Here is a 26,177-nt window from a genome sequence, read left to right as displayed (position 1 = left end):
GTTCCAGAGCCTTCACTTGACACAGATATGGTTCCACAACACAATATCTGGAAATGTCCCATACATGATGGTACATCTGACTGTCTGGACCTGCATTCTCAATAAAACACTTTTTTTTGTATAATTCAGCCAACTCCACTTTATTGCACTTGTTTTGCAACTATTCATGCTTTCAATTTTTTCCACATTAATTTAAAGACTGCCTAATTTTGTTCCCTACCTATGACCCAGAGGAACTGGGTAGTGTGATTTATTTGTTTGGAATCACATATGGCCATATATTTATATATACATTTAAAGTATGTTCAGGAATATTTTCCTTTCATAGGTGTGATTTTGGGAGCTGTTTCTGGTATGCTGCTGCGTGTGGCGTCTCCGATCGATGACAACATTGTCATGGTAATTGCCTTCCCTGGAGATATTCTAATGAGGATGCTAAAAATGCTCATCCTTCCCTTAATCATCTCCAGCTTAATCACAGGTAACACAAACCTCATCTTTTAATAAGCTTTTAATAAGGCTTATGCCTTTAATTTAATTAAGCCAAAAATCTTCTGATGTAGAGTGATGTGAGAAGAACTGTGTTCCATATTTTTTATGTTCTAACAGATAATGTTTGCTGTTGCTTCTGCTTTGTAGTTCTTTGCTGCATTTAAATGGTCTTTTCAGTCATTAGGTTTTGTGTCAAGAAAGGTCGTTGGTTGTGCTTTACATTTGGACAAAGAGAGAGAGTTTGCTGTGATGGGTAGGGTTAGGGTTAAGGGACAGAATATACAGTTTGTACAGTATAAAAAACATTATACCTATGAAGAGTTAAGGGACAGTGAATATGAATGCAATTAATGTTCAACAAAGGTCGGTTTAAAGCAGTTATTTTATGACATTTTCCATTTTCTGTGACCGAATCTAAGTGAGAACTACTCACTCCCTATTACCATTTAACAATTCATTTACTTTGAGCTAATTAAACCATAATAATAGTGTTAATTACAGTGATAATGAATGAAGAACACATTATTTTGTATAGAGTCTATATAAACTAATAGTGTCTTAATGATTTGTAAGTATTTTTTTAAAACTTATAAAGTGTTGCCGGAGAGGGGTTACCTTATTTCTCCACACTGAATTTTGGCAGTGCTAGTGCAGGATAACTTGTATAATCATGTGAGCGGCAGCTTCTGTGTATTGCAGTCAGAGGTGCTGTCAAGTCAATGCCAGACAGCAAAGTACAAATAATCCCATCAAGCCACAAACATCTGCAAAGCAAACACAGAATGTATCAACATGTCTGCTGTGTAGAAGTAACCACAAACTTAAATTGTACCTCATGCCAATTCACTGAAATGTAACACAAAAGTGTACAAAAAAAAAAAAATGTTTTAAATCTATTTGAGATTCATTTTGGTTTTGGATGGCAAGGGTCATACTATCATTCTTGCTGTTTAAATGCATTATGATTATATACTGTAGTAATATCATATATACACAATTCAGTGTTCACAGCAATCTGACTGAGCTAGATTAGCAAAAACTGTATATCAAAATACGTAATGGCACTGAAAAAACAATATCTGAGTTGTGAATATGACAGAATGATCATGTAAAAGAATATGCCACTTTCCCTAACCAGGTCTTTCTGGTCTGGATGCAAAGTCAAGTGGACGTCTGGGTTCCAGAGCTATGATTTATTACATGACCACTACTATCATTGCTGCTGTGCTGGGGGTTATCCTGGTGCTCCTCATCCACCCCGGAAATCCTAAACTCAAGGAGAATCTAGGAGAAGGAGCTGAGAATGATGAGGTTTCCAGTCTTGATGCCTTTTTTGACCTTATCAGAAACCTCTTCCCTGAGAACTTGGTACAGGCTTGCTTCCAGCAGGTAAGACGGGACGCATGTGCAAAGCCGTATGTGCTTCCATAGGGAACTTTCAGGCTCACTTTATATCAGGAGTTTTTAACTACAAATTGATAAATATTGTGTAAATACATATACATTTCTGTTATTTTTATATAACAATTTTTTGCTGTTTAACATGGTAAAAATTATTAAGGTAGCATCCTTTTTCCCTCAAGAAGCTGTGCTAATGTTCTGTATATCTTTTGGTTAGCATTACAGTGTTTGTCAATTAAAGTCAGTTTGTTTCTTTATCAGGACAGATTTGGAGAAATTTAGTATCACTGAATCAGGAATTACTGACAAACAGAAACATCACCAAACACACTATAAAAAACACAGCTTAATCTGACATTATAATGGGTTTAGGTGGATATCATTACAAATTTACTTAAACTGAAAGTTTTTATAATATTTTAAATGTAAAAATCAATCAGTCTATCTATCAATTTAGGCTGGCTTACAGTTATACTGTTTTTAATAACTCATTTTAAAATTCCAATTTTATCATTTCACTTATATCATAAAAATTATATTAAAAATATAAATTAAATTGTATTTAAAATATGAAAAATACAAAAAATATAACAAAAAATAAATAAGTTATTTAACCATTATTTTGGTGATTCAATTCTGAAATTATATTTATAATATAATTTAGGTTGGTGGAATTTAGGGGTTGTGTTCAGCTTACAGTGTGTGTGTGTGTTCATTAATTCGGATGGGTTAAATGCAGAATTAATTACCGCAATTAATGAATCATTCCTAATCAATCAATCAACAGTAAATGAATCATTCCTAATCAATCAATCAACAGTAAATGCATGAAATTATATAAATATTAAATGTTTAATTTAATAATGTGCATTGCAGTTAAAGACATCTGACATGAAGAGGAAAATGTATAATAAGTTGGTGTAATAAATTGGTGAATTGATTGAGGTGATGTTGAAATTCACAGATCCAGACTGTTGTGAAGAAAGTAGAAGTTCAGCCTGATTTCGATGACACCAACAGCACTGACTATCTGTCAAATGCCACCAAACCACCCCCTATTTTCAAAGACAAGAAATCTCTACAGTTCAAGAGTGGAATGAATGTGCTGGGTAGGGCAACCATACTCTCAGATATCTATAATTCCTTGTAAGAATTCCTTCCCTTTTCGTTGATTGATTGATTGATTGATTATGTTTGTCTTTCATTACAGGTCTTATTGGATTCTTCATTGCCTTTGGTATTTGTATGGGCAAGATGGGAGAGAAAGCTAGGCTCATGATCGACTTCTTCAGCATACTCAATGAGATTGTGATGAAGCTAGTTATCATGATCATGTGGTCAGTTGTACTTTTTATGGTCTCTAGCCATAGTACAAAGTCCAGTAATGTTACGTTTTATACCGATGGACTCACATTATGGACTGACTTTATAGGTACTCTCCCTTTGGCATCGCCTGCTTGATCTGTGGAAAGATTATCTCTATTAAAGATCTGGAGGTGGTGGCCAGGCAGCTGGGGATGTACATGGTGACAGTTATTATTGGTCTGATTATCCATGGTGCCATATTCCTGCCATGCATCTACTTCGCAATTGTACGGAAAAACCCCTTCTCGTTTTTCATGGGTATCTTCCAGGCCTGGATCACAGCTCTGGGCACAGCCTCTAGGTATGAAATGACACTACATTACCTTTGCAAATTATATAAATTATATATTAATTCTTTGTAGCCATACTTTTTTAAATGTTATTGAAATGTAATATTATACGGCCTGATTGATTTTTTTTTTTTTTTGTGTGTGTGTTAGGGCTTCTCACAATACACATAGTATGTATCACTTTGAGAGTAGCATAAAACTAATTCACACAACTCCAGCCCCAATCAAATATAGTGACACATCAATAACATCATATCTCATTGGTTCTTGTGTCACGTCATCATGACATTAAGTCACAAGACACATAAGAAGCAGTCTGGTTTGGTACTATAGACCTGTCACCATATTTGATTTAGACTCTGCCCCCCCCCCCCACCACCCCACCCCCTTTAAAATAATCACATTTTGTTGCGTTGCAGCCTGAAAAGAAGACGGACACAGTTTTTGTCTTATCCAGCTGTATTTACTCAGTGTAACTTATGACGTCCAACACCAACATGTCATAAAAAAAAAAATACAAAAACAGAATCACTGTGTTGGAAAAAGGATCACTCCCATGTGTCAGTATTTTGTTAACGTACCCTTTGCTTTTATTACAGCCTTTAGTCTGCTGGGATTTGTCTCTACTAACTTCTTACATCTAGACTTTGCAATATTTGCTCACTCTTATTTACAGAACTGCTGTTCAATCTGTTAGTGAGTGTTTGTGGATTGTAGTCTTCAAGTTACTCCACAGATTTTCAGTGGGTTTTAAGTCTGGGCTCTGACTAGGCCATGCAAGGACATTCACCTTTATCTCCTTCAACCGCTGTATGCTCAGTTCTGCTGTGTGCTTTGGCTCATTGTCATGTTAGAAGGTAAACCTTCTTCCCATTGACAACTTTCTGGCAGAGGGCAGCAGATTTTTCTCAAGAATTTGATGGTATTTTGCCCCATCTCTTTCTCCTTCTATCCTGTTGAGTCAAGTCAAGTCATCTTTATTTATTTAGTGCTTTTAACAATACAGATTGTGTCAAAGCACTTTACAGTATCAAATAGGAAAATAGTGTGTCAATAATGCAAAATGACAATAGTAAACACTCAATATTCAGTTAAAGGCAGTTCATCATTAAATTCAGTGATGTCATCATCCAGCCAATCACACATTAAAAAAAAAAAAAAAGTGACGTGACATTCAGCCAAGTATGGTGACCCCATCTCAGAATCCGTGCTCTGCATTTCCCCCCTCCGAAGTGCACACACACAGAGCAGTGATGTGAACACACACCCCGGAGCAGTGGGCAGCCATTTTTTATGCTGCGGCGCCCGGGGGAGCAGTTGGGGGTTCGATGCCTTGCAAGGTTTCATGGTATTGAAGGTGGAGAGAGAACTGTACATGCACTCCCCCCACCCACAATTCCTGCCGGCCCGAGACTCGAACTCACAACCCTTCGATTGGGAGTCAGACTCTCTAACCATTAGGCCACGACTTCCCCACAAAATAAATTTTAAATAGTTTTAAAAAGTTTAAATAGTATCTGTGCAATCAAGTCGATGATATCACTGGATATTAAGTGTCCCCACCCAAGCAAGGTAGAGGGGACAGCAGCAAGGAACCGAAACTCCATCGGCGACAGAATGGAGAAAAAAACGTGGGAGAAACCAAGTTCAGTCGGGGGGCCAGTTCTCCTCTGGACAGTTGAAACCAGCAGTTCAATTCCAAGCTGCAGCAAAGTCACATTGTGCAGAAGACTCATCTGGTTCCTGTGGTCTTGTCCCAGTGGCCATCTAGGAGAAAATGTTTTCACTGGGATCTGTCTCTGGGGCGCATCTAGTTGTCCTGATTTCCTCTGACATTCAGGGCTGTAGAGGTCATCTCTAGGTGCTGATCCATCATTTGGGCTGGATATGTATTGGATCCAGGTGACTGCAGTGACCATCTGATTTGGATAAAGACTGGATCTGGTGGCTACAGTGACCAGTGAACAGACTAATATTATTGTAGATCCCATATTTCTAACGATGTAGATAGTACAATGGGTGTTATGGGAAGTGTTCTTGGTTCTGGTTGACCCAATTAATGCATCCTAAAAATCATTTAATGGATTTTAATATTAGAAATGTGTTAGTGTGTTTTGTGTAAGCCAGGTTAAAGAGATGGGTCTTTAATGTAGATTTAAACTGACAGAGTGTGTCTGCCTCCCAAACAATGTTAAGTAGGTTATTCCAGATTTTTGGTGCTAAATAGGAAAAGGATCTCCCACCCGAAGTTGATTTTAAAATTCTAGGCATTATCAAATTGCCAGAGTTTTGAGAACACAGCGGATGTGGAGGACTATAATACAAAAAGAGCTTATTCAAATACTAAGGTGGTAAGCCACTCAGGGCTTTATAAGTAATAAGCAATATTTCTAAATCTATACAATGTTTAATAGGGGTGCTCCAGTCCCTGCTGCAGAGAAACACCCCATAACAGGATATTACCACCTCCATGCTTTACTGGAGGAATGCTGTTATTTGGATGATAAGTTGTATTAGATTTCCACCAAACATATCATTTGGTGCTGAGGCCAAATAATTCAATTTGTAATCTCATCTGCCTCAGAATCTTCAAGGTGTGTTTTGGCAAAGCTTAGTGGTGACTGCATGTGGCCTTGCTTGAGGAGCGGCTTTTTTCTTCAACACTCCCATAAAAGCCACATTTGTGGAGAATCTGTGATATTGTAGTCACATGCACACAATGACCACTGTTTCACGAGTTCGCCTTACAGATAATAAAGCAGGATGAATGTTATGCATATTTGGCATGCTGTCCGGGGAGACTGCTCCGAGCTCTGTAATTCCTCCCGAACCCAGGGGTACTCCCCCTGCCCGGGGAGAGGGGTCTGAGCTTTGCATTTAGCCCGGACCCAGAACGCCCCCCCCACCATGCTGTGGTAGAAACGGGTGAGGAGTCAGGATGGTGGAGGGATGCTGAAATACTGTAGAGAGAATAAAGGTAAGATGGCTTGGGCTAATTATAGTAGTTCTCTCTTGAGCTGGTAGGATAGATGATGTAATTGCTGATGATGAATTGGCCGGGTTAATGATCTGAACATGCTCCTCCCGAGCTTTGTTAATAAAACATAATTTCACGAGATCGCCTTACAGATAATAAAACAGGATGAATGGTATGCATATTTTTTGGCGTGCTGTCTGGGGATAGGACTCCAAGCTTGGTAATTCCTCCCGAACTCGGAGTACTCCCCCTGTCCGAGGAGAGTGGTCTGAGCTCTGCATTTAGCCCAGACCCAGAGCAATTCCACCAAAAGATGCAATTAGCACGGGACAGCCACCAGAAAGGAGCGTTGATAACCCCCCAAAACTTAAGAGCAGAGCAAAAATGGAGGAAAAGAAAGAGCTGTGTTGGTCTGAGTTGCAAGTGGAGGCAGCCTCAGGCTTGTGTCTGCTACGGGAGCTGGAGGCAACTTAAAAAGGGAAAAGGGGTTATTAGTAGTGGGAGGAAAAATGCTGAGATCTGAGGGTCTGTGTTGCAAGTGGAAGCAGCTTTGTGCTTGCTTCGGCTGCTGTAGCTGTAGGCTGTGGGAAAGCGGAAGGGTTTGTGGCATTTGGCGGGACAAGCTAAAATGCCTGGGTAGCCTGTAGTGTTGAAGACTTAGCACTTTTGTTCTTAGATTTGTCAATTTCTCAGATCTTGTCCAAGCTAATACGTTTCTGTTGAAAACGCATTTTTCCTCTCGTTTTGGCATTCCATCCACACTAAGACAAGGAGTCCAGGAAAACAGAGCTTTTGAAACACTCTCCAGAGCAGATAAATTTGAAAATGCTGTTTTCACGTTGTAGTATGGACTGTGAAAACAGAGGCTTTTGAAAACTATGGTGCATATTTAATCATGTGACACATATTGTACCAATAGACATCTATGTTATACCGGTAACGTTAATTGTGCAGTTATCTGCTATTCACTTTAACGCGTGTGGCTGGTCGAGCAGAGCAGCAGCCACAGTGAAAACTTGTGCTCGGAGGAGAATTGCAGAGGAGAATCCGGATAAAATCCCCAGTATAGGTCTCCTCATTGGACAGGAAAAATTGGGATTGTGATAAAAATGGCAAAAGGAGCCAACTGAATGCTGAAATACTGTAGACAGAATGAAGGTAAGATGGCTTGGGCTATTTATAGAAGTTCTCGAGCTGATAGGATAGATGGTGTAATTGGTGATAAAGAAATGGCCGGGTTAATTATCTGAACATGCTCCTACCAAACTTTGTTAATAAAACATCATTTGTCTTAAATTCCCGCAGGTGCTTCAGAGTTGCTGTCAGCTTCTTGGTCGCCTCTCTGACCAGTTTCCTCCTGGCTCTTTCTTCCAGTTTAGAGCGATGTCCTGATCCTGGGATCCTGAACCTGTGTTGTACCAAATACCTTCCACTTCTTAATAATAGACTTCACTGTGCTTCTGTAGGCATTGATAAAGGCTTTAAAAAAAAAAAAAAAGTTTTGTATCTATCTCCTGACTTGTACCTGTCCACAACTTTATCTTGGAGATCTTTTGACAGTTCCTTGCGGTTGATTGTTTGCTTCAGTTGCACTACCAAGGACTGAAATGCTCCAGGAAAGCTCTTTTCATGCTAAGCTGATGAAAATGAGCACAGCAAATCACAGTTGAAAGTCATATGGCTTTGTGTGCCATTGATAAGGTGATCAGCTACACCTGATTGAGTTTACAAGTCATTTCTAGGAGGAGGGTGATCCTTTTTCCAATTCAGTGATTCTGTTTTTCTATTTATTTTATTTATTTATTTTTCTAAGATGTTGGTGTTTTATTTTTCAATTGGATGTTATAAGTTGCTCTAAGTAAATATAGCTGGATAAAACAAAAACTGTGTCCATCTTCAATTCAGGCTGTAATGCAACAAAATGTGATTATTGTAAAGGGGGGTGATTCTTTTCTATACCCACTGTATATACCTGTGAAATAAAGTTTATAAATTGCTATTATAAGTAAATATATTTAAAAAAAAAAATATTACAAAGGGTGCTTTCACACCTGGCCCGTTGTTTCGGACCCTAGGCATATGTGAACACAGCAATCACACTTGGATCCACGCCAAAACAATCGGTCCGAGATCGCCTGAACGAGGTGGTCTCGGCACGATTGAAAACGAACTCTGGAGCAGTTCCGTTGTAGTTAGAAAGCAAGCCGATCCAACAGACCAACGAACCAGGCTATATCCAATGTATAATGGGTAATTACGTAAGTTCCTAAATAGTATTGAAAATTACTAATATCACACAGAATTTAGGATGGATAGTATGCACATTGGGACGCAGGCGATATCTGTGGGTGAGCACGTCTTCGCCATTCAAAATAAAAGCATGCCTTTTCATTTTATAATGTCGTCTTATTGCTCTTCTTCGTAGTAACTGTTTGACACATTTTAAATATGTTTTCCCGACGAATCCTGGACTCCTGTTCAAAATGAAAAATTAATATAATGACAGCTACAAAAAAAACAAAAAAAAAAACAATAAGCCCTCGAAGCTGTTGTCGTTCCATCTTGACGGATGACAGCTATGAGCGGAATTCTGGAAAATAAACCGTGGAACTTTGACCAATGAGAGGACAGTTTGCTTGCACGTGACTTGTATTAACAATTTTGGTCTGTTTAGAAGCTTTGCCGTGTGAAAGTGAACCGCACAAAGAATAAAAAGCAACATTGTAATAATTTTAATCCCTGTTTCGGAACAAAGTAATTGATCTTCAGGTGTGAAAGCACCCGAAAAGTCAAAAACGGCTAATTATTACAACATAACCACAAGCATAATTTATTATCTGAGTAAGAATAATATGTTTTCCTTTTCTTCTTCTAGTGCTGGCACTCTGCCCGTAACGTTCCGTTGTCTTGAGGAAAACCTTGGTATTGACAAGAGAGTTACACGTTTTGTGCTTCCTGTTGGAGCAACAATTAACATGGACGGAACAGCCCTCTATGAAGCTGTAGCTGCCATTTTCATCGCCCAGATGAACGGAATTGATTTAGATCCAGGTCAAATCATCACTGTCAGGTAAGACAGAATATTTAAAATATATATATATATATATATATATATATATATATATATATATATATATATATATATATATATTATGAACTAACATCCACCTAATTAATTCATGTGCTGTGCACCAACTAAATGTTAGGGAGAGGTGGAGCCAAGCATAAATCTTATATTAAGCATATTTTCCTGTTTTTTTTGTAGGTAATTATGATCAATGATATACAATTTTTAATTACAACTTTAACTTTTCTATTACCTTCTAATAAGTGGGCTTACTAATTAAGAAACTAAATTATCCATCATATGTAATCAAATAAAATTTAAGGTAACACTTTATAATAACTGCACGCTATTAATCATTAGTTAAGCATTAGGAAACAGTTAATTCATCATTTATAAAGCATTAGTAGACATTAATAAGCAGTTTATAAATACAGATATAAATGCTTTATACTTGATTTAAAAGCATATCTATAATGTATTTAATAATTGTTTTTTCATACTTTATTAATGGTCAATTTATCATTTCTAAATGAAGTATATTATTAACACACCAGTTATTAGGAGTTGTCAGTGGTTCATAAGATAACTTAGAAATTGTAAGTAAATGATCAATAAACTATTTAAATGTGAATTCATACATCTTATTATTCAGACATATAGTAATAGTTACTTAGAGTGTTAATAAATGGTTTATTAACATGTATTTCTACTGTAATTCAGGGTTAATTCAGGTAATAAAACATATGTAGTTAGTTAACTATTTTTTGTGAGCTCATCTAAAGTGAGGACTATTTATGCCTTGTAAAGCTTTTATAAATGAGATTTAAAGGCTGTTAATATTTCTATGTTCTGTATCACTGTGTTGTGTTTTTGTTCCTTTTTCTGTTTAGAAGATAACTGAGCTTTTAAAATATCCTTTATAAATGCTTTACAAGGCATAACTAGTCCTCACTTTAGATTAGCTCACATACATAGTTAACTGACCACTACTAAATGCTTTATAACTACCTGAATTTACTACATTTACTTACAATTTCTTGTGATCTTATGAATCACTGGCAACTCCTAAATAAACTGGTTTGTAAATAATGCTATACTTCATTGAGAAATGATAAATTGATCATGAATAAGTATGACAACATTATAGATATGCTTTTAAATCAAGAATAAAGCATTTATATCTGTATTTATAAACTGCTTATTAATGTCTATTAATGCTTTATAAATTATGAATTATCTGTTTTACTAATAACAGTTAATTATAAAGTGTTACCAAATTAATTTTTTAATTAGCTGTCATTTATTTCCCATCCGCTGCAGTGGCATAGCACCAATTATTGCTTTTTTGAATAAAGCAATAAATAAGTTAATAAAATGTAGCCTGCTATCAAATAATACAGATTTTGATTGCGGACACATTAAATAGGTGTATAACCTGGCACAGATACTATATGATGTAAACATTTCTCCAAACCTGCTCCTGAAGCAGCTAGTCAAGGTCTTCAGACTCACTAAAACTTCCAGACCACGGTGTCGGAGCTAAAGTCTGCATAACATTGGTCCTTCAGGAGCAGGATTGGACATCCCATGCTACAGTTAAAGAGCTTTTGTAAGTAAATGAAACAAGCAGTGGTTATAATTTTGCTGGAACTGTAAAAATGGCATTCTTACAACCACTTATGGACAATGTGAGCGATTCACATCAAAGAATTCTACCAAAGTTTCATATTTCTTGTAATGGTTTTTATGTCAGTTGAAATTGTATCATCAGAAGTTTATCTGAGATGCCTAATGCCAAGATCAAACTACAGGATTTTAACCCTGATTTAACCCCAAATTGCAAGATAACAAGCTCACCGACAGGTTGGGCTGTGATCAGGGGCAAATCAGTGCTCTGCAGTCTTTATGTGTGAACTATTGAACAACACATCTAAGAGGCAAGCAAACAACTTGCCAAATCTATATAAAACTACCAAGCTCAATCGACATCCTGTGGTGTCAGGTGTCGCGACGAGCTACAGCTAATGAGAGAGCAAGGCATTTTGCTCATTTATTTCCAACCACCATTTTCAAATGAACAAGTCCTGATGTTTAACGTGTTGTTTCATGTCATTCCCGTGTGTTTCCCAAATGTGGTTTGGGGACCGGATAGAGTTGTTGTGTAACAGAATTGTTGTCAGATCGTGTAGTGTGTGACCTAGTTGTGGATCATTTACGAAGTGTCACATAGTGTGAACACCTCAGTGACTTCAAGACAGACAGCAAGTCATGTAGTCTGAACAGCACAGCGACATGCCAATGTTTAAAGTCGTGTAGTGTGAACTAGGCTTAAAGTTTCCTTTCACAATTACATTAAACATTAAACCAATACCAGAACCCATCAAAACACCTCCCATTGGGAGAGAAATGGTGTTTGCTATAAATAACAACTACAATTCTCTGGCTGGTGGCAGTAACACTGCCCGCTGAGACATAGTGTCAATGCTGCCTCAAAAGGACATGCTCGTGCCAGTCTTTTTCTGCCCATGCTTTATTTGCTTTGAATCACTGGTTTCATCCATAGACTATAGACATACAAAGACAGTTTACTGTACATGACTCATCCACAAAAGCCACCTCAGCGTGCTTGATGCCCAGACACATGAGGCAGCGATCGTGACCATCACCCGGTGCCAGGTAACGACCGCACACAAAAACGCACGGGTGAAACGGCATCCTTATAAGGACAATCCGTCGTCTTTATAAAGACGCACCCACGGAGCTCATTTAGAGAAATTTGCTCTTTAAGTGCTGAGGCGCACAGGGGAATTGGACACTTGCAACTTGAAAGGAGGTAGTGCAGTCTGAAGTCCGTAACCTACTCAACTCGGGAACGACCACCGCTGAAGCGCCGTCTCACCAACACACGAAGCTTCCGAGAGCATGCTGAACTCGTAGTTCTAGACTAGACACAGTTGAGCAGAACGATACTGTCACTCGGCTCCGAAGCAAAAAGCTGGTATTCATTGCACCTGCTGCCTTATTATACTCATGCTGAGATCAGCGGCAGCTGGATTCAGGAATTGCATGCCAGTGTGCATTGGCTCATTTAGTTTACACTCGAAGTAGATTGGTCTATCAAAGCGATATCCCAATTCGTCCCAATATTCTAAATGAAAGGAGCCAAACGCTGATTGGTAAAATCATTGCGTCACTGCAACGGCCGTTAAAAGCTCTGGTTCCCATAGAAACCTGAGGCTAGACTAGCCAATGTGCATGCGCAGCCATAAGCTTATAATAAGCTGAATAATAAGCTTTTTAAATGCTATTTGAGCATAAGAAACAACATTCATGGGGCAGTTCATTTCAGATTTTGTTGCTGATTTGAAATATGTAATTTATTTGTGAGGGCAGTCTTTGAGATTTCAGGATTTCCCCATTCATTTAGATAGGACTTGGTCTTGGAAGAACTGACCAGAGGCATTGCAAATATGGCCGGTGAGTGAACAGACTTTCCCTGAAAGTGACTTTGTTTCATCATATTTTAGCCACCCATGTTGAGTGGATTTATTATACTTGGAACATCTGTGTGTCTTCACAAGTGAAAACTTAGACGGTAAATGTATATAATGCTGCACTTTAATGGTCTTGTTGAACCGTACACACTTTGATCCATGATAGCAAGCAGAAGCCAGTGTGGAATTAATTAATGAGGGATTTATATAACAATTTATTGTGTATTGCTGTACACCCAAAGCGCTTTAAAATCATATAAGGGGTCTCTCCTCAAAAGTCAAGTCACTTTTATTTGAATAGGGATGATGTGACAGCAGCTACAGAAAACTGTACCAGTGCACTCACCATACACCAGCCACAGATGAAGAGGAGAGAGAGACTGTTAGAGCCATTTCAGTGGATAGGAATGATTAGGAGGGAATTTGGCCAGGACATCATTAAAAAAAACTTCTTTACGAGAAGTGCCATGGAATTTTTAGTGAACACAAAGAGACATGACCTCTGTTTAACACAGGGGTCGGCAACCTTTTCAGCATGACGTGCCATTTTAATTTTTCTGGTTAACTACTGTGCCAACCCCCCCCCCCCCCCCCTTAATGCATTATGTACAGTACAGTAAATACACATTTTTAGAAGACACGATAAAAAACAATAGGCCTATTTGATTTTCATTTTAAATTTTTTTTTTTTAATTTTTAAAAAATTATTTTTTAAACTTTTCAGAAGTTTCTTGAATAACAGATAAACAGTGTGACCGTACTGAGCATTACTATATGTGTGTGTGACAAGGACAATGCATTGAAACCATTCAGTTTAATCTGTTAAACACAATATGAACCACTTTTAAATAGCTCAACACACACACACAAACACACACAAACAAAAACATTCTATTAATTGAGCATCTTTAAAATCTATTCATTTAATCTATTTATCTCAAATCTATTAACACTTCAATATCAATATGGTTTCTACACATAACATTTGTAAATAGAAGCACAATGTCAGAGGTGTCCAATCTTTTCAGCTGAATTTATCTCCAGCCCTAATTAAACACAACTGCTAATTAAGATCTTTAGGATCACTGAAAACTTTCAGGCACGTGTGTTGGATATGTGAACTCTAATCTCTGCAAAAAAGTATAAGATGTGAACATTAGTCTATAAATAAAATAATAAGCTGCAGATTCAACTTATGTAGACTCCTTAAATATCACAAAATAGCCTCGTCTTTCACTATCTCATAAACACAAGATGTAGTTTTTTGTGATTGTGTTTAAGTGAGAACAGATTAAACTGAATTGACATCAGTTACATTCATCACGTTTAATACTGATTGAGGAAAATTAATTATTACCTGACAAAGCAATAAATCTGACTTTACTACAAACAAAAGGAAAGAACGGAAGGTGCTCTGCAAGCATTGAGTAAGACATGGGCTATGTATAAAGTGTGACTCTGTGTCAAAGCAGCTTCACAATGTCAAATAGGAAAACAAGTCAAGTCACTTTTATTTGAATAGCGCTTTATACAACACTGGCTGTGTCAAAGCAGCTTCACAATGTCAAATAGGAAAATAGTTTGTCAATAATGCAAGAAGACAATAACAGAGTAACCCTCCAACTAAATTCACCACATTGATGATTCAGTGATGTCATCATCCAGTTCAGCTCTCTTCCAATCCTGTCTGTGCAATAGACTGTAGATGCAACTACAGTCTAAAGTAGATGCAACATTTTTTTTAAATTGTACCAGAGAAGTTGTGTGAAATATGTAACGTGATTATTCAAACAAGACCTCTTTCATCAAAATTTCAATGTTGACCCAACAGTTTTGATATCAGTGTCACCTTGCTATCTGGGAATTAAGCCTTCCAACAAAAATTTAAATTGTAACACTGCCAACACCAAATCCATTTAATTATTTAAAAATGAAAGTGCTTCAGTGAGACTCATTTTCTTTTCGAAGAAAGAAGGGCAATTGGCTATCCTCTATCACTCTACTTTTGGAATGTATGAGGCACTGCATGAGCTAGAGTTTTAGGAATCTGATGCTGAGCTCAAGGCTATAAAGAGTCAGTCTCTCACTCTTCCCAGACTCTGTGTGGTGTATTTTCTAAGGGGTTTGCACATGGGGAGTTCTAGAACTCTGAAATCTCACAATGCAATCTCTTTCAGTTTGAATGTGTCTCTGTTTACTTTTGCTATTATTGATTTGTCACTTTGGGCTACCAAATATGCATGTCACACAATCAGTCATTCCAATATTGGTCAGGTACTCATTCTTTGTTGGAGAAAAGAGCCACAGGGAGAGGAAGTGCCTTCTTCCCAGAAAGAAAGGATAACTGATTGTAGCCAATCCTGCACTTACATCTGCTGGACTTCACACTCAGGATGTGCAGTTGCATAATGTTGACTAAAGATTTTGTAGGTCTGTGTCATGCACTGTTGGGTCTCATTCCAGTAATTATACCATTGAATCTAATCCATGTGAGGCTGGTTTGATGGTGGAACAGCCAGGGAGTCCTTCACTTTTGGCATACACACTGCAGACTCAGATTTATGTGCATATGCATCCCCAGTTATTGACTTAAAGAGGCAGAAATAGTCATGGCAAAATGATCACAATAGACACCTCATTATTGTGTTGGGAAATGCTTGTAAAGGGTGTCTGGCATGTGGAGTTTGGAGGGGTGATCATATCATGTGGCACATAAATTGCCTGGAGATAATGATAATCTGCTGGCTTAAGCCATTTTCAGAAATCAGAATCAGAAAGACCTTTATTGCCAAGTATGCTTGCATACAAGGAATTTGTTTTAGTGACATAAGCTTCCAGTACACAGAGACAACACACAGTCAAAAAAATAAAAATAAACCTTTGCTAATAAATAAGTGTATAAACAATTGTGCTATAAATGATAATGGAATAGGATTGAGTAAGATGCAGGGATGTACTAGGATGGAGGGGTAACAAATAAATATCAGGATATTGCACATTTTTATTGCATAAGTGGGGAACATTTAACAGTTCATGAGGTATATTGCCTGGGGGAAGAAACTGTTCCTGTGCCTGACTGTCCTGGTATTTGCGGCTCTGAAGCGCAGGCCAGATGGCAAAAGTTCAAAGATGGGGTAACTTGGATGTGAGGGATCCAGAGTGATTTCCTGAGCCCTTTCCCTCACTCTGGATGTATACAGTTCTTGAAGGGTGGGCAGGGGAGTACCAATAATCCTTTCAGCAGTCCGAACCATTCTCTGTAGTTTTATGATGTCTGATTTTGTAGCTGAACCAAACCAGACAGTTATTGAAGTGCACAGGACAAACTCAATGATGGCGGAGTAGAACTGTTTCAGCAGCTCCTGTGGCAGGTTAAACTTCCTCAGCTGGCGAAGGAAGTACAACCTTTGTTGGGCCTTTTTCACACAATGGAGTCAATGTGATTGTCCCACTTCAGGTCCTGAGAGATGGTGGTTCCCAGGAATCTGAATGACTCCACTGCAGCCACAGTGCTGTTCATGATTGTGAGTGGGGGAATGCAGGGGGGTTTCTTCTGAAGTCCACGATCATCTCCACTGTTTTGAGCGTGTTCAGCTCCAGGTTGTTAAGACTGCACCAGACAGCCAGCTGCTCAACCTCTTGTCTGTAAGCAGACTTGTTACCGTCCTGGATGAGGCAGATGACTGTAGTGTCGTCTGCAAACTTCAGGAGCTTGACAGAAGGGTCTTTAGAGGTGCAGTCGTTGGTGTAAAGCGAGAAGAGCAGTGGGGAGAGAACACATCCCTGAGGGGCACCAGTGTTGGTGGAGCAGCTGTTGGACATGAATTTCCCCAGTCTCACTATCTGTCAGACAGCTGGTGATCCACTGACAGATAGAGCTAGGAACAGAGAGCTGGGTCAGTTTGGTCTGGAGGGCTGTTAGGATGATGGTGTTGAAAGCTGAGCTAAAGTCCACAAACAGGATCCTCACATAAGTCCCTGTTTTGTCCAGATGTTGCAGGATGAAGTGCAATCCCATGCTGATGACCTGTTTGCTCAGTAAGCAAACTGGCAGGGGTCCAGTAAGGGTCCAGTGATGTCCTTCAGATAAGCCAGAACCAGTTTTTCAAACGACTTCATGACGACAGACGTTAGAGCCACAGGTATGAAGTCATTAAGTCCTGTTATCTTGGGTTTCTTTGGAACAGGGATGATGGTGGAGCGTTTGAAGCAGGAAGGCACTTCACACAACTCCAGAGATCTGTTGAAGATCTGTGAAAAGATGGGGGCCAGCTGGTCAGCACAGGTTTTTCAGACAGGCTGATGTAACGCCATCTGGGCCTGGTGTTTTTTCTTCTTTTGTTCTTCCTGAAGACCTGGCGCACATCATCTTCACAGATTTGAAGAGCAGGAGATTCGGAGAGGGGTATTGCAGGAGGTATTAATGGTTGTGTAGAGAGATGGTCAGAATGGGTATTGGGGGTTTCAAATCTACAATAAAACTCATTCAGGTTGTTAGCAAGTCATTGATTAGCCTCAGTGCAGGGGGGTGGTGTCTTGTAGTTAGTGATGGCTCTCAGTCCTCTCCACACTGAAGTTGAGTCGTTGGAAGTAAACTGGTCTTCCAATTTCTTAGCGTAGGTCTTTTTAGCCGCTCTAATCTCTTTGTTCAGTGTGTTCCTGGCCTGATTGTACAAGACTCTTTCCCCATTTCTGTAGGCATCCTCTTTGGCCTGACGAAGATGTCTGAGTTTTGCTGTCAACCATGGCTTATCATTGTTAAATGTTAAATAAGTCCTGGTAGGAATGCATATATCCCCACAAAAACTAATATAGGATGTCTCAGTCTCTGTGAGTTCGTCCAGATCGGTGGTGGCAGCTTCAAAAACACTCCAATCAGTGAGGTCAAAACAAGCCTGTAAATCCTGCTCTGTTTCGCTGGTCCATCTCTCTCACAGTCCTTACTACAGGTTTTAGCAGATTTAAGTTTCTGCCTGTAGGTTGGTATAAGATGAACCAGACAGTGATCAGACAGCCCCAAAGCTGCTCGTGGAACAGAGTGATATGCATCCTTTATTGTGGTGTAAACAGTGATCCAATATATTAGGGTCTCTGGTGGGACATGTAACATGCTGTCTGTATTTTGACAGTTCACAGGAAAGATTTGCTATATTAAAGTCCCCAAGAATGATAAAAATCGGAGGTTGTTGCTCTGTCTCTGTGAACTGATCAACGAGTTTCTTTAAAGCCAGGCTCACGTGCACTTGTGGAGGAATGTAAACTCACCAGAATGAACGAGTGAAACTCCCGCGGCGAATAGAATGGCTTGCAGTTGACAAAGAGCACTTCTAGATCTGAGCAGCACATCTTCTTTAATACAGTTACATCTGTACACCACCGTTTATTGATGTAAAAGCATGTCCCACTCTGACAAGCGCTCCCGCTCGCTTTCCCAGTCTGCGCGTCCTGAAATCCGCGCTTCCTGAGTCTGACAAGCGCTCCCGCTCGCTTTCCCAGTCTGCGCGTCCTGTAGCATTTGATCAGCGCTGCTGCTCCTCCGATAACAACGTTCAGTAAAACGTCTGAATAATTGAAATCCGGTAAAAGTCTTGTGGTGTGTTCTGCTGAAACTGATCGTGTTTGTTAAGTGTTTGTTAAACAAAAAACAGGAAAAACTAACAAAAACGATACAAACACTGGAGAGCCAAGCACTGAAGCAGCCGTGTGCGGGGCCATCGAGAGTCATCCAGACCTTTGGGACTACCATGTGATCATTAAAACAGACAACATATTTGTATTATTGCACTTAAGGCTGATTTATACTTCTGCGTCGAAACTACGCCATAGCTACGTGCTACGATATTTGTTTTGTGTGTGTTTTTTGCACTTTAATAAATTTTAATGTTACACCTTCTTTTTTAAAATAAAACAAAGCAAAGAACAAGTGTCTTATCATTTATTATAAAATGTAGCATTATGTCATTTTGTTGTTTGTGACAAACAGTTGTCATGGTACGTTACGAGTCCATGTGGAGATTGAAAGAATGCCATCCTCTCCTGTTCCATCGTCGTCTCTTTTTGGTAGTTTTAAATAAATGATCTGTTCTTTGATATTTATTTGCCATAGTCATGGCTGATGCTTCACCAACAAGCTGCTTTTTCTTCGGCTTTAGGCGTGGTACTGCGGGCAACACAAGCAACATGCAACGCAGACAACAATGCAGAAGTATAAATGAAAACCAACGCACAGCCTACGGCGTAGAGGCTACTGCGTATGTCCGACGCAGAAGTATAAATCAGCCTTTAATTGGCACTTACTCTTGCAAGGGCTTCCTTCCTCCCACATCTCTGTGAATGCACACTGGTTTACTTTTGCCAGCAGACTCACTTTCTGCTTGCAACTTGGGCCGTGCTAATGGTCTGACTATCTCAAAGTTGAGAATGTCTCTCTGGATAGTTTCGGTGATCCAGTGCCTTATAAGTCAGTGGATCTCACACCCGTAACATGGGAACCCCCAACCACTGCAAATTTTGTATGTCTCCCTCATAGGCCACACCCAGATTTACTCTTGCAGACTCTACTAATGAGCTGTTGAGTTGAATCAGGTGTGTTAAATGAGGGAGACATGCAAAATATGCAGTGATTGGAGTTCCTCAGGACAGGTATCAGAACTACTCTTATAAGTTACAAGAGTTGCCGTGCCTTGTGACAATCTAGGTTTATTCTTCTAAATAAAATGGCACTGGGCTGAGGAGAGGAGCTTAAAGCAGCATCTGTCAATTAACTGTTGTTATTCTATACAGGCTTTAGATGTATTCACTCCTGGGTGGAGTTTTATAAATATGAGTTAATACCGCAGCGTCTCGTCCCCTAATTCAGGAAACTAGGGTTATATTCATGACACAAACATTTTACTTAGATACTAGATATTATGCTGACAGTGCCATAATGATCAGTGTTGTTTGTCACTTAAATTTAACAGAAATTTAGCTAAGTAATCATAATCAAGTAATCAATTACATAATGACATTCCATAATATATATTTTGAATATAACAATGCAAAATACAGTTTGATGGTCCATTTCAGTTTAATTTTCATTTTACTACTGTTCTTCCAAAATTGATGTAACACATATCTTGTATTCTAAAAAGACAAGACTATTATTATACATTTTAAGGTGTATTGGAGAACCGACTGGCTGTTGCCCAGCCTTTTAAAGCCACCCGATGTCAAAGCTTAGGTGTTCAGTAACTTGTCCTTTTTAAACAGTAGCCTGTTATTTTCACTTTAAGTTGCTCTGGACAAGATTGTCTACTATTTTCTACTACTTTATGTGTAAATATGAATAAAACATAAGTGCTTGCATTCCCAAAATTTAGTCTTACAGCAACACTTGCCAGTGTTGGGGCAGCGAGTATCCCCAGTGCTGGACTGGTCACCATGTTACTCATTCTGACAGCCGTTGGACTTCCTACTCAAGATATCAGTCTGCTGGTGGCTGTTGACTGGCTTCTGTGAGTATTCTGAATCTAGACTTATTTGATCCAGACTGGGACTTGTAAATGTTAAATAAAAGCCTACACTGAAGCTGTCACTGTCATGTTTAAGATTATCCTTCTCTTGTTAAGGAAATATGTGACTGCTGAAAAGAGCATTTCATCATTTTTTTTATTTTTTTTTTCTCAGGGATCGTTTCCGTACCTCAGTTAATGTGGTTGGAGACTCATATGGGGCTGGCATCGTCTACCATCTGTCCAAGGCAGAGCTGGATGCTCTGGATGCCCAACATGCAAAGTCTGATGACATAGAGATGATGACCAAGACCCAGTCCTACTATGATGACCTCAAAAACCATCATGAAAACAACTCCAACCAGTGCGTCTATGCTGCTCAAAATTCAGTCTTATTAGATGATTGCAAGGTACAAGTCACGCTTAAGGACGTAGAGACATCTACATAACACAACCCTGCATGTCTCTTTTCTGATATCTTTTGCATGTCAGCATATATGTATATGCACAAACATTTAAGTGTGTATGTACATATATGGTAGCTACAGTATAATTGCATATGTACTCATATTTCTTTGCTTCTTTTCTTAGAGCATATTTTGAGCATATTACAACATAATATAGTATGTTTTGAACATCAGTGCATCAAAATCTATATCAAATCAAATAATTCTTTATTATTTGTACTTTTTCCAACACCAGTTATTTAAGTATTATGTGCAGAATGTGCAGTTTAAGTTCAGTTGAGATCCATGATTTTAATAATAAACTACAAGCTAAACCTATGAAAGCACCTTTCCACCAGCAGGCCGAATATTCAGAGCATGGTGTGGAATGGTTCCAATTGCATTTCCACTTGAGCATGATGTGAATGCAAACCATACGTGATAATGTGTTTATAGTATATTACATTATTATTCTACAAGCCTTTTTCATCAACGGGCTAGCACATTTAAACATAATATAATATTGTGTCCTTTGTAGCTAGTATGACAACCTTTCCCTTTCTACATGATGTGAGCATCCCATACAACACAAACGCTCCACGGTTTATTCACAGTATCATGCCTTCAACTCTTGCATCACTGAAGTAACAAGCATCCTAATCTTAAAAAGAAATGATAATTGTGGCAACTGGCAACCATTTTGTTGCATGGTTTGGCAAAAATTACGTTTCGCCTGATGGTGGAAAACAGGCTTTATTCAGCTGTGATGTATTTATTCAGTTATTAAGTTTACATAAATTCACTGATAATCAAGTTTGAGAACATCAGCAATTAAGCATTGCCTGAGACTAAACAAACCTTAAGGGGAATTAAGAATGAAAGAGAAGACCCGTCTTCCTGAGTAGGCACATCTTCATATTTTAGTTTTTAATATTTTACAAAACAGACAGTTAGACCCATATGGTTCATGTTTTTTTTTTTTTTTTGGTGCATAATAGACAGAAAATCACCTCGGTTACGTATAGTAACCCTCTTTCCCTGAAGGAGGGAATGGAGACGTGACGTCGGACTTATTGGGATATCGCTTAGAGAGACTGATCTACTTTGAGTGTAAACTAAGCGAGCTAATGCACATTGGCATGCAATTATTGCATCCAGCTGCCGCTGATAACAGTGTGAATATAACTAGGCAGAAGGTGCAGCGCATATTCAGGTTTTCGCTGAGGATCCGAGCAGATGACATGACAGCTTCAGCGGTGGTAAAGAAGCTGTGGTGACGGGATGTGACATCTCCGTTCCCTCCTTCAGGGAACGAGGGTTACAATACGTAACCGAGACGTTCCCTTTCAGTCAGTCACTCTAGACGTCACGTCGGATGGCCGTCGAATTAAGATCCCTACAAAAGGGCCACAGGTACTGCCGCTTCCAGTGTTCTGTGGAAGCCTCCTGCGCCCCTACTTTTTGGCGTAGGCCAGGGCTTACCACAAGAAGACCAGCTACTGCTGCTATGGCATTACCCATTCAGTAAGACTGGATAACACTGGGAAAATGTACCCATACCACTTGGGATAGGAACGTTGTGGAAGCACCATCCTTCCTGAAGGAGGTTGTGGGAGCACTTAGCCATATGAGGTGATTGTAACCCTCTTGAAAAATAGCCAGTCTGCTGGGGAAACACAGGCTCTAAGGCTATACCGTGGACTTTACACATATTGGATCCACTTAGTTCTCTACATATGGAACCCAGCCCTCTACCGGTTCTCACGGATTCATGGAGGGTCTATGATATGGACTCTCTGGAGTGGTTTTAGCAAGCCGACCTGAAGCTGGGGCCTTTCAGTGCTTCTACCCGTTTGAGGCTCCACACGAAGGCTATAGAATATAGTGAACATGCTGGGGATCACCCAGCCTGCAGCTCTACAAATATCTGCCAGCGAGGCGCCACATGCCAGTGCCCAGGAGAATGTTACACTTCTAGTTGAGTGAGCTCGCAACCTGAACGGGCAGGGCACACCCTGTGCCTGATAAGCCAGGAAGCATCCACTATCCAGTGGGCCATCCTCTGCTTCGAGACGGCATTCCCCTTCTGCCGGCCTCCGTGACAGACAAAGAGCTGGTCTGAGGTCCTGAAGCTTTGTGTCCTGTCTACGTAGCATCTCAATGGTTTCTGGCAGTGAAAGGTGCCTTCCACGACCCAGTGAACTCATCATGCACCTCCGGGAAGAAAGGCCCTCTGGGAATGGGGACCTGAAAACCAGCACGAACCACCCTGAGAAACCAATCATCCAGCGTTGAGGGTTAGGGATGCGGTGGAGTTTCCACTCAAGCCCAACACTCTCAGCGGCCTGGGAAGCATAGCCATTCTTTCTGGATCCAAATCTGGCACCGCTGGCCGTTCTGAAGGCGGCAGCACTGCTGAATCATCCTCTCCAAAAAGGTCTGGCTCACCTTATGATGCAGTGATCAACATCCGATCTTCGGGGGGAGCACCGAAAGAAACAAGTGGTACCCCACGGGAGGGTCCAGCCTGTTCTTTTGGCAGCTCCACTGGCTGTGAAGTGCCGCCGGAAGGAGGAGCCCTCGGAGGTTGGTTCCTCGGAGGGGAATTCCTCACCATCACCGTAAGACCATTCCGGCCAGTGCCAGAAGTAGCCCAAGTTGCCTCCAGGGGGTACCCTAGATCTAGGCAGAGGCACGGGTACCCTGCCCCTTTGCGGGAAACGGAGCATCCGACGTGTTGTCGAGAGTGACCGACTTAAAGGGAACTGCTCCTGTTTTCTGCTGTCTGTTGTGCTTGCATGCTCTGGATGCAAACAGTAATTTAACAAAAACTAACCCATTTTATCTAAAAATGCAATCCATTGTAGAAGCCTTGCAAAGTAACCACTAATTAATGCTTGTACTGTTGTTGTACCTTGTTATTTTTATTTATTTTTTTAATGGAAAAAATGACTGTTTAGTTGAATGTAATAGAGCAGTGTAATTGTCATTGCAAAAATCTCATACAGGTAAATGGACAAATGGCTTTAGTGTCAAGGTCTATATATCTTGGAGCACAGAATTCTAAAGTATTTATCACTATGCAATGTTTTATATTAAAATTAAACAACTGGATTTCCTGAATGAAATGGTCAAAAGCAGAAGTGTCAGAGGAATGGGGCATAGAGAGGAGACCCGGCTGGTATCATTTGCTGAAGTAAACACTAATCACAGGCATTCATTATGACATCAGCACTGGCGGTTCGATTGTGAAATTTATTAGAGTAAATTTTACTCATCCACATCAAGAATGATGCCTGTAAAAATAACTACAACTAGTTAACCAGTTAAAGTTAAAAAATTGAACTCTAAGAAAATCTGGGTGTTCAGATCCCAAAAGCAATCAACACACAGTGCTAATTTACTGTATGCACATGGTGTGCTGTGTAGTACTACCGAAAAATCATGGTCTTAACCATAATCTCCCAAATGAAATCTCACTTGGTCTGAGAGTAATTGATCTTTTATGAATTGTTAAAATATTGGTGTCTGGGACACTGTAACCAGAAAGTCTATTTAACACTGTTTGTAGTTTTTAAGAGCTTAGTGTGCTATAATTGAATTGTGCTCATAAACCCCTGTTGAGATGGTATTCTCACTTGAAACGGAGTAGATGCTTTGACCTTGAAACTTTATTATCTGTCAATACATCACGACAACAAGCATATAGTGGACTCCACACCACAACAATAATGGTAACAACACATAGGAACAATACAAAATTGTTCCATTATTGGGATCACTTTCAGAACTGAGAGATAAAACCATCCATCCATCCATCCGATTTTTACATTTTTTAAATCAAAATATCTTTTCTCTTACATTTGTACTTTTGCTAAAAGTATCAGAATTCTTTGCTCCAAAGCTCCAGAGAGATCTTACATTTACTGTTGAAGATTCACATGGATATGACCTCAAATTTGTCGATAACTCTTTCAGGTAACCTTGGCAGCCACAAATGGCTCAACTGCGGAGAACACACTCGTTGAGGAAGAACCTTGGAAAAACGATTAATGCAAGCACACAAACCCCGGAACCCCAAAAGAGAGAGAGAAAAACAACCTATATTCATGCATATAAAACAAATGGGTTTTGTAGTTTATTTCTATGGTTTCTATTCTTTACTCTAACATGTTTAACAATATTATATTGTCTCATGTAACATAAGAATATGAGGCCAAAAGCTCACACATGCAGCTGACATAATGTTATTGAGGCAGTTACATAAATTATTTGTGATGCTAATAAATATATACATAAACTTCCAAACATATGTATTTTGAAAAGGGGTGAAAAATGTTTCAGAGGGAGAACAGACAGATAACATAGCTTCTGGCAGAGCAATCGCCCACTGCTTTTTGTATGAGAAAGTGACAGAAACCTGCTCGTCTGCCTCTAGTTCCTTCGCCTTACACTATGACAGCTGAACTACCTTGCACAACACTGTAGCACCTCTTGCTCCGAACAAATCTTACAACCACTTCTCAAAAGGGTAATATGGTGTTGCTAGGATACAAAAGTAGGGACGGAGGCGACTGCACACAGATGGAAGGTAAAGCACAAGTCTCTGGAGCTCCTTTTATCACAGTGCTCACTGGAGTGTTATTATTTTTTTTTTCTCTATTCTGTCAAGGAAACAGATGATATGGTGTTTCTTGCATATATGTTGGTGAATCAGTGGCACAATAGCACAAAAACCTTTCAGGCACATTCAGGCCATTATATATACCATTTCAGGTCTTACAAGAGCCCTTTGCATCATTCAGAAGTACTGAAATATGCAATGCATGCCTTACGTTTAGTTCATTATAAAGCACAAATTGTCTATTTATGTTGTATAACCAAAACAACGCCTGAACACATACAGTGAACATACAGGTGATGGCTTCAGTGTTAAAAATCATCATTCTTTTGAGATTCCAGAAGTGCATCTTTTAAAATAACATGATTATTTTTATATGATTTTTGGTGTGGTGTGTGCTAAACTTGGACTGGCATTATTAACAGCTCCATTATGATTATTAATATGTCCAGTATGTTGAGAGCGCACAACCCATCTAAAGTAGTTAAATGCCTTTGCCCACAAACAGTATACATTTAGCCTATTTTTCCT

General features: G+C 39.4%; 1 protein-coding gene across 5 annotated transcripts in view; it reads left to right on the top strand.

Moving 5' to 3' along the window:
• The window catches only part of LOC109090559 (excitatory amino acid transporter 2-like), a 70,103-nt gene extending 44,987 nt beyond the window's left edge, over positions 1–25,116 (top strand). For 4 of the 5 annotated variants that reach the window (XM_042715840.1, XM_042715839.1, XM_042715838.1 and 1 more), the window contains 9 exons: positions 329–481; positions 1,631–1,881; positions 2,858–3,002; positions 3,104–3,230; positions 3,326–3,559; positions 9,401–9,595; positions 20,448–20,582; positions 20,755–20,989; positions 25,004–25,116. In XM_042715840.1, the coding sequence (XP_042571774.1) occupies positions 329–481; positions 1,631–1,881; positions 2,858–3,002; positions 3,104–3,230; positions 3,326–3,559; positions 9,401–9,595; positions 20,448–20,582; positions 20,755–20,989; positions 25,004–25,078 (1,550 nt within the window). In that variant the 3' untranslated portion in view covers positions 25,079–25,116. The remainder of the gene's footprint in view (positions 1–328; positions 482–1,630; positions 1,882–2,857; positions 3,003–3,103; positions 3,231–3,325; positions 3,560–9,400; positions 9,596–20,447; positions 20,583–20,754; positions 20,990–25,003) is intronic. The other variant, XM_042715843.1, reaches the window with a different exon arrangement.
• Positions 25,117–26,177: the final 1,061 nt, after the last annotated feature.

Source organism: Cyprinus carpio, chromosome A25, assembly GCF_018340385.1.
Source record: "Cyprinus carpio isolate SPL01 chromosome A25, ASM1834038v1, whole genome shotgun sequence".
In the NCBI taxonomy this organism is placed as follows: domain Eukaryota; kingdom Metazoa; phylum Chordata; class Actinopteri; order Cypriniformes; family Cyprinidae; genus Cyprinus; species Cyprinus carpio.
This window is presented reverse-complemented; position numbering and strand designations above follow the sequence as displayed.